This window comes from Adiantum capillus-veneris, chromosome 17, assembly GCF_014529385.1.
Source record: "Adiantum capillus-veneris isolate H3 chromosome 17, ASM1452938v2, whole genome shotgun sequence".
Classification (NCBI taxonomy): Eukaryota; Viridiplantae; Streptophyta; class Polypodiopsida; order Polypodiales; family Pteridaceae; genus Adiantum; species Adiantum capillus-veneris.
The window spans coordinates 61,818,374-61,828,165 of record NC_140947.1 but is presented as its reverse complement, the minus strand read 5'-3'; the positions used below and the strand labels follow the sequence as shown (position 1 = coordinate 61,828,165).

At 45.8% G+C, this 9,792-nt stretch overlaps 1 protein-coding gene across 5 annotated transcripts in view; it reads left to right on the top strand.

The window, feature by feature from the left end:
- Positions 1 to 477: 477 nt before the first annotated feature.
- The window catches only part of LOC147437356 (sister chromatid cohesion protein PDS5 homolog A-like), a 136,849-nt gene continuing 127,534 nt past the window's right edge, over positions 478 to 9,792 (top strand). For 4 of the 5 annotated variants that reach the window (XM_086486905.1, XM_086486904.1, XM_086486903.1 and 1 more), the window contains exon 1: positions 479 to 980. In XM_086486905.1, the coding sequence (XP_086343031.1) occupies positions 879 to 980 (102 nt within the window). In that variant the 5' untranslated portion in view covers positions 479 to 878. Of the gene's footprint in view, positions 981 to 9,792 lie in introns of all 5 variants that reach the window. The other variant, XM_086486906.1, reaches the window with a different exon arrangement.

Genomic DNA, 9,792 nt, shown 5'->3' with positions numbered 1-9,792 from the left:
AACCCGTGACCTCACCCATGAGAGGCGCATACCCTAACCACATCGCCATGCGCTCATTCTGAAACGTGAGGGCCCTAATTTACTTAAAACATGTATGCAAAACGGTGACAACCGAAAATAATCTAGGGTATCGTAAATTACAAAAAGTAATCTAGGGTACCCTAAATTACTTTCGACGCCGCCACCCAGATCTACGGCCCACAATCCCCCTGCCGTAGATCCCACCCTCCCATGCCCGTGCCACTTAATCTCGAGGCTCCCCCACCCTTCAAGGGTTCTGCAATTGTAGGGCCTTCAATCTCCATAGAAAATCCTTCTTTGTAGGAAGCAACACCTCATACAACACCTCTGTGAATTGTATTGGATTGATTATCGATGCAAGTTGGGCGCTAGCTTGAAGTTGCCTACAACAGGTGATAAAGGCAATTTTTAAAGGCACAACGACCCCAGCCGTGTACGAGACACAATATCGGCACCTCTAAGTTAGAGCACAGTTGGGGAGGCCAGGTGACCGGAAGGACGGGTGCTGCAACGGGTTAGAACCTGTTCAATTCAAAACCCTCCCTAAAATGGCATGCACGCTTGTAACGGGGCTTCGATTTCTGCTAGGTGGTTCTCTTTGTTCACCCATCTTTGAATTGCTGAGCTCGACGACATCTGCGCAGAGCTGCCTTCTCGAAAACCCTTCGCGTTTCAGCCCTATTCAAATTTTCAAGGTTTTGCTTCAGTTACTGACGCGGTAGGCGTAACTTGCGTTGCAATTACGGGGCGCCGTGTTCTCCTCTTTGTTCTGCGAAGTAGGGGTCTTCGAGGGAGGAAGCTTATCTTTGCAGACAATGGAAGCTTGAACGAAGAAGCTGTACCAACTGGCCGATATCATGGGAGACGATCAAGAATCTCGTGATGTAGACATTAAGGTGCTGGGGAAGCGTCTCGCTGATCCTCCTAACTCAAAGGATTCCTTGTGCAAGCTGTTGAAGGTGTGTGCCTCCGTTGTGTGCTCCCTCTCTCTATTCCTCTGTGACACACACACACACACACACACACACACACACATGCGTCTCCACTCACGTGCATGTGCAAGTTTGCATAAAAATACGGAGCCACTTTCTGCACATTGCCATGATGTTCCTCCTTGCAGACTGTGAGAGTCACTGTTTGGGTGCTCCACACATTTTGTCCATTTTTTTCAATGCCTTTCAAGAAGACCAAAACCCACATTTACATGGTTCCAATAACAGAGTTAACATACTTTGTGGAATCCTCTTCGGAGAGGTTTTCTTCCTCTTCCACAAAACTTGCCTTTTGTTTATGCTCTAAGGGTGGCTGATGCTGATGATAAGTTTTGGCAGTCACATTGCCATGGTTTCAAGAAGATCAAAACCCACATTTACATGGTTCCAATAACAGAATTAACATACTTTGTGGAATCCTCTTTGGAGAGGTTTTCTTCCTTTTCCACACAACTTGCCTTTCATTTATACGCTAAGGGTGGCTGATGCTGATGATAAGTTTTGGTAGTCATTTTGACATGGTCTCTCTCTGCTGCTTCACTGCCCAGTTTTTCTTTTGGTGCTTGGTTCGAGATACTTAACCAACTATGTCATTGATACAAAATCAGCTTCTGAGATCTTTGTCCCTGTAGCCTTCCCTGAATATTGGCCTCCTACATGTAACATATCTCTCATGCACTGCGACTTTATTTATTTAATTTGTCATTTTAGGTATTTTTAAAACTTCTTTGACATGAGAAAATTAGTTGAGGGGTATATAAGGACCCCTAGGCCCTATTGTAATTATAATCGTATTGATTGCCGAGTTGGTTATTTCAGTGAGTATCTCTCTCTCTCTCTCTCTCTCTCTCTCTAATGCATTCTCTCTATCTCTACGCTTCCGCATCGTCTACTTTGACGTGGTATCGGAGCTACTTGGGTTGTGAATGTGGCGCTTGCAAAGAAGCAAGAAGGGTGTGAGCATGGAGCACTCAGAGCAGTGTGGATAAGGAGCAACATTTTCTCTCTGTGTAGAGCTTACATGGACGCTTGTTTTAAAATGCTACAAGCATCTGTAGTTTTTAACTCCGTCCCGTTTCGGTTGATTAAATTTAAAAACTGTTAAAAGCCTACGTGGCTTGCGTGTGAGATCTAGTGACTAAGAGATTGCAATAGAGAAGACGTGGAGGCAACGTGAGTAGAGAAGAAGAAGAAGAAGAAGAAGAAGAACAAGACGAATGTCACGTGCGCACTTCACTTGCACCACGTGGACATGCTTATGCCATGGTCTAGCATTAGTCATAGCCTAGCTTAGGACTGAGCCTCGCACTTTGCGAGCCTCTCTTGCACATAACAATTATCCCATCATGAGCATTTTTTAGAACATGAAACCCTTTTTTCCAAAGTACACATTTTTCACTTATTTATTATTAATGACTTCTGTTGGAAAAGTAGGTAGGGCAAATTGCTAAGAAACTATAAAAGAACCCATTGGGCACACAGTAGAAGCAAAAGACAGAAGGGAATTGAAGTGCACAAGTTAGCCATGCAACAGATCAACTCTAGCAGTGTTTTCTCAGCAGTTTGGCCAGCGTTTGTGGATCCATCCTCACCGTTTTTCAGCCAACAGTCTAGCGTTTTGCAGATCAGCCCAAGCGCGTGGCGGTTTGCAGATCCAAGTTAGAGCATCAGCGTTTTGCAGATTTCAGCCCAAATCTGCCAGCGTTTGTACTTTCAGCCCATAGCCTTGTCAGATCCTCGCCGGTTTCCCCCTATCACAGCAGATGCACCAACTCTCAGTTTCAGCAAGGAAACAGCCAGCGTTTTTGCATATGGAGCCTTAGATAGCTAGCGTTTTCGCATCCTCAGCTTGGCATACAATGGCGATTGCAGATCAGCAGTAGCACCGCCAATAGTTGCAGATTGTAGCAGAGCATCTAGCGTTTTCAGTTTTCAGCCTTGACGTCGCCGTCGTCGACACCATCGTCGTCGTCGTCGACATCATCATTATCGCAGATCCCTATCTTGACGACGACACCTTCGTCGCCATCGTAGCAGATTTCGGACTTGACGACGACATCATTGTCGTCATCGTCACAGTCTCCATCGTCGTCGTCGACATCATCGTCGTCATCGACATAGTCGTCATCAAGTACCACAGCATCAATACCCTTAGCATCAGCATCTCAACTTCCAGTCATTGTAGTAGCATTTGTGCAAGAATAAAGAAAGTACTTGCTTTGGCCACAAAGCAAGAGGGGGGGGGGGCTTTGAGGGTTGGGACCCGACATCCCTGTGTCGTCTCTTTTCTCTCTCGTCTCTCTTTCTTTCAGTTCAGTTGAGTTCCTTCAAGAGAAGTAAAGTGTCCCTAGTGTTTGTGTGCGGAGTACTAGATCCGAGCAAATCCTTAGTCTCTTCCGTTGCACTTGACATTGGTATCAGAGCTTTGTGTGTGCTTCGGCATCGCGAACTCAAGGGAAGAAACATTAAGAATCAAGAACCCAAGAAGAACCAAAGAACCCAAAGAACCCAAAGAACTCAAGTAGAACCAAGAACCCAAAGAACCTCTCCCATTTTTTTTTCCTGAAGAATCTTTGAGTCCCGACCATGGACTTTCCAGATACCATCTTCATTGCCATGTCTTTGAAGGAAGATCAACATCGGATATACGAAAACCCAGATCTTGAGTACCAAGATCTCCTAGCCTTTTATGCGGTTATGGGGATAGGATCCCTAGCCTCTTGTGCATTTGCATTTGCATGTAGCGTGCATCTACTTCTGTCAATAAGAAACCCTTGGAAATACCTTCAAGCACCCTTACCTTTCATCTTCACCCGCAATGTTTCACGACAAGTCTCAAGACTATTTGAGTGGTAGTGCTTGCTTGCAGGCAGAGTCAGCATTTGTGCTGGTATTCTGCGACAATAGTAAGGCTACCTAGTAACTTACTCGTATGGTCGGTGTTTACATCGGAGCAATACCTACATCCGTAGTATCCACCCGTTTGGAGGAATTTTGATTGGTGATGCATCCACATCATCATAAGCATTCATCAGTCAGCATTAGAAGTACAGATAGAAGTTCGGCAACTGTGCTTCACTCTTAACACGGGGGATGTCACGTGCGCACTTCACTTGCGCCACGTGGACACGCTTCTACCCTGGTCTAGCATCGGCCATAGCCTAGCTTAGGACTGAGCCTTGCACTTTGTGAGCCTCTAGCAGGACGTGCATGCCCATGCCGGTCACAATTGCATACCCTCTCTTGCACAGAACAATTATCCCAACATGAACATTTTTTAGAGCATTAAACCGTTATTTCCAAAGTACACATTTTTCACTTATTTATCAATAAGCAACTTTTGTTGGAAAAGTAGGTAGGGTAAATTGCTAAGAATCTATAAAAGAAACCCATTGGGCACTCAATAGAAGCAGAAGATAGAAGGGAATTGAAGTGCACAAGTTAGCCGTGCAGCAGATCAGCTCCAACAGTGTTTTTCTCGGCAGTTTGGCCAGTGTTTGTGGATCCATCCTCAGCGTTTTTCAGCCAGCAGTCTAGCATTTTGCAGATCAGCCTAAGCCTGTGGCGGTTTGGAGACCCAAGTCAGAGCATCAGTGCTTTGCAGATTTCAGCCCAGATCTGCCAGCGTTTGTACTTTGAGCCCATAGCCTCGTCAGATCCTTGCCGGTTTCCCCCTATCGCAGCAGATGCACTACCGCTCAGCTTCAGCCAGGAAAACAACCAATGTTTTTGCATATGGAGCCTCAGATAGCCAGCGTTTTCGCATCCTCAGCTTGGCATACAGTGGCGATTGCAGATCAGCAGAAGCTCTGCCAACAATTGCAGATTGTAGCAGAGCATCTAGCGTTTTCAGTTTTCAGCCTTGACGTTGTCGTTGTCGACACCATGGTCGGCGGGGACATCATCATCGTGATTGCAGATCCCTATCTTGATGACGACACCTTCATCGCCATCGTAGCAGATCTCGGACTTGACGACGACATCATCATCGTCATTGTCACAGTCTCCATCGTCGTCGTCGACATCATTGTTGTTGTCATCGATATAGTTGTCATCAAGTACCACAACATCAACACCCCTTGGCATCAACATCCAGCATCCAGTCATTGTAGTAGCATTTGTGCAAGAATAAAGAAGATACTTGTTCTGGCAACAGAGCAAAGCGGCCCTTGAGGGTTGGGACCCGACATCCCTGTAGGAAATGTAGGAAATGCTCGTTCATGGTGGATGACGCTGTTGATGCAAGGACATGCACCCGCTACATGGGTTTACTTCAAGCAAATGTTTGCATCTGCATGGCTGTCAAATGAATTGGAAGCCGATGTCACGACGGATTGGCACCGACTCAATGCGGCTTCTTGCAAAAGCGTAGATGAGTACAATTGGAAGTTCTGTAAAGCTGTGCTCTCAGTGACTTCCTATAGGCTTGTGACACTGACAGAGCAGATTGAGAAGTGTTGTGGGCTGCCTAAAGGGCTTAGAAACTAATGTACAAAGAACATAGTGGCTACCCTTCTTAGCTTGTGTAAGTTGCCAACACTGGTCATGCCTTGTTGAAGGGAGAAGACAGTGGCAATATGAAAGGGGGCCAGTCCAAGAAAAATTCAGCAAAGAGGCCCTTTGCAAAAGCAGCTCTTGAAGCATCCTAGGGGTGAGGAAAGGCAGAGAAAGCTAAGGACCTAGCCGACACGTCTGGAGGACAGGCAAAGAAACAGAAAAAGAAGCCTTTGTGCGCAAGTTGTTCGAAGAGAAGAAGGCTTTAATGAATGCTTTATATGCGAGCAACTTGGTCATTTTGTTGCAGATTGTTGACAGAGAAAGAGGCCAGCTGACTCAGAGGACAAAAAGGACAAGAAAGGGAAGAAGCCCAAAATCCACGGCAGGTTTAGTGCCAGATATGGTGGGTAATAGGCCGAACTCGGGTGCCAGTGAGTTATGCAGAGCGTCGGTAAAGTTAGGGATCAGACAACACTTATTTTCTTTGATCAGAGACAGGTTTGGCATGTCCTGGCCACTCTGAGTGTGTTACCCCTATCATTGAAGGAATTTTACATCATGCCATTGGAAGGGTGTGTTGCGTTGTTGGGAATCGTATGGATGTTTTGTATACATGGAGTGCTGGATGTCTTCAACAAAAAGATCGCCCTTCAGCTAGGGGCAAAACTCACATCTTGGATGTAAAGCTTAGAGGGGAGTCTGTCCCTATTGTATTTGTCACAAAGTGATGACGTGGCGGACAACAGAAACCCTAATTTATGCCAGAAACCCTAATTTCCGAAAATCGCAGAGGCGGATTATTAAAAAAAAAAATAAAAAAAAAAAATATTTTTGGAAAATGATGAGCGACGCAAATTTCGCTTTTTCTCTACTTAAATGAGAAAGAGAGAGAGAATTGATGCTTTTGATTTTGAAAGCTTTTGGGGCTCTGCTTTTGGGCATCCCTTGTAACCTTTAAATTAGTGGTGAGGGCCTCACTTCTCAGAGCATCAGACGCAGAGTCTGAGAGTGAAACCCTAACCGCTCTCTTGTACTTTGATGATTGATTAATATAAAAAGAAATACCGAAAGGGGCGCCAGTCTTTGGGGCCAATATCTCTAGGCACGGAACTCCGCCGGGCAAGTGCAAATCTATTGTGATCTGTGAATTGTTTTGAAGTGGTTATTTGGTGCTGTCGCGGTTGATTCTTGACTTGGAGTGTCCAAGTTTGTTACAGTGGTATCAGAGCTCGGCCGATTTCTCTTCTACGGGAAATCCGATCCCCGAATTTTTTTTCCGCGGCACCTATGGCTTCAGGCAATGATCAGTCGACTCCCTCTGCATCTGGAGATGCGGGCTGGGATCACAACGAAGATTCAGACAGAGAGTATGGCCCGCCTCGGCCTACTCAGGCGGAGCAAAGAGAGATGGAGAACGTGGTTGATGCACGGATTGCTCAGCTTTTCGACGTGCAAAAGAAAGGCAAAAAGCACGGCAAAAAGCAGAACAAAGGTACTGACTTCCCGGGATATTTGGGTCGTCAGTCGACATTCGACAAAGCAAAGAAACTGAAGAAGCGCGTCAAGTTTGAAGGCCTACCCAGTTCTTCTTCTTCTTCTTCTGACAGTTCTTCTAGCTCTTCAGACTCGAGCGAAGAAGACATGAAAAGCAAAAAGCGAAGCAAGAAACAACGCTTCGGAAAGGGCAAGAAAAAGGCAAGGAAATCTAGGTCTCGCCCAGTGAGTGACACTTCTACAGAGGACTCGTCTACGGACAGTTCAGACTCTGACAACGGAAACTTTTATGCAAACAAGAGGAATTTTTACAAAGCCAACCAGTATGACTTTCTCGAAGATAAAAGCAAGAAAGTCCGAGAGTTTAAGGAAGGTGGCCAAGCACTTAAGTTTGATACTTTTTCGGGATACTCCGATGCTTCAAAGGCTTTGTCTTTTATACAGCAGTTTGACATCGCTTTCGCGGGAGGACGCTATTCAGAGCACTCCAAGATTCAGAGAGCTGCCTCTTATTTTAAGGGGAATGCTCGCACTTGGTGGTCCACGCTTCTATTAAGCAAGACTGTGCCAATTACATGGCTGAAATTCAAGAGGCTTTTTATTTCTTCTTGGTTGACTCGAGTTTGAGCGAGATATACGAGCTGCTTGGAACCATCTCCGGATGACCAAGAGCGATACAGTGAATTCTTACTGTGAAAGATTTTGGAACTCTTTTCTACCTGCCTCTTCATTCAAGAAGATCTCGTTCAGAGAACAGATTGAGCGGTTTACATTGGGTCTACCTACAGAGATCCGAGACCATTGCTTGGAACAGAAGTCAGCTTCTATTCAGGAGTTGATGAGTCATGCGAAGCGGGGCTTTGCAATTCACTCTGGCAGTCTGACCTACCCCACAGATGAGGTCACGACACAACAAACCGGACAGACTTCCGGGAATGAAAGTAGAAAAAGAAAGAGCAACCCAGAGAAAAAGGATGCACGACCCAGACTTACTCCTCAGGAGCGGACTCGCTACATCAGGGAGGGGAAGTGCTTTGGATGCGGGGAAACTGGACATATCTCCGCGAAGTGCCCTAACAAGGCACAGAAAGAACAGAATGACAAGGACGACGAAAGGCCTGAGAGTTCGAGAGCAGCTGAGGACCGTGTACGAAACGGCAAGATGAAAACAGGACTGGTTCCAGATTGTGTGGGTACTAATCCCGACACCATGGATGAGAGTACAGAACTTTGCCGAGCTTGGGGCAAAGTGAAAGATCAAGAGGCCCTGATTTTCTTTGATGGAGGAGCCAAGGCCAACTTCATTTCACCGGAATTGGCGGCGCGGCTCGAGATTACTCCCGATCGGATGGGACCACTTGCAGAGGCAGTTCTAGCGGCACCCGGCAGGGACGTAGCCATTACACCTGTCATTGGCAAACTTCGGTTGCATTGTCAGGGGTATTTGGGGCATGAGGACTTCTTCATAATGCCTTTGGAGGGTTGTGATGTTCTCTTAGGGATTCCCTGGTACCACAAGAACAACGCCGTGGTCGATTATCGGGCGAGAAAAGCGACTTTGACTACAGAAAAGGGCAGAACAATTGTACTTGATATTAAACTGAAGGGCGAGTCTGTCCCTATTATATTGGCTTCGGCCATTTCAAAATTAATGAAATCCAGTCTGTTTGTTTACTCGATCTTTATGAAAGAGTTGAGTGATGATGATAGGACAAATATGGCTAAACTTGATAAAGAACGCCAAGATTTTCTACACTCTCACGCCGATTGCTTCTCAGAAGGCCTGCCAGGAGAGTTACCACCTGCTCGTCCTGAAGATCATACCATTGATCTGATACCTGGTAGTACACCACCGAACCGGCCACCCTACCGTGTGAGCCGAGCACAGAATGAAGAGATTATGAACCAAGTGAAAGACCTCTTGGAAAAGGGTCTTGTCCAGCCTAGTACTTCACCGTATTGCTCTCCAGTATTGTTGGTTTTGAAGAAAGACGGATCTTGGAGAATGTGCATCGATTATAGAGCTCTCAACAAAATCACCATCAAGAACAGATTTCCGATTCCTAGGATCGATGATATACTCGACAGGTTACAGGGATCCTCATGTTTTAGCAGGATTGACTTGAAGAGTGGATATCATCAGATCAGAATAGCACCGAGAGACGTCTACAAGACAGCTTTTCGGACGACTTTTGGGTTATTTGAGTTTTTGGTGATGCCTTTTGGCTTAACCAATGCTCCTGCGACATTTAACCGAATGATGGATAGGATTTTTCGAGAGTACAGGCTATTTGTTGGCACTTTCTTTGACGACATCATTGTTTTCTCCAAGAATGAGGCAGAACACAGAGATCATCTGCTTCAGGTCTTTCAGGCATTACGAGATCACAAGTTAGTGATTAATGCAAAGAAAAGTGAATTTTTCCTACCAGAGATACACTTTTTGGGACACATTGTGTCAGGCGCAGGAGTGCAAATGGATCCGGCCAAGATAGAGACTATCCGTAATTGGCCCGACTTGAAGAATGTCCATGAAGTTAAAAGCTTCTTGGGACTGTGTTCGTACTACAGGCGGTTCATACGAAAGTTTGCAGAGGTTGCTTCCCCTTTGCATATCTTGACACAGAAAGGAGTACCTTTTTCGTGGGGACCCCCAGAGGTGACTCCCTTTGAGACATTGAAAGAGAAATTGACTACGGGACCTATTTTGACTTTGCCGGACTTGCAGAAGTCATTTGAAGTATTTTGTGATGCTTGTGGTCGTAGTCTGGGTGCGGTCTTGATGCAA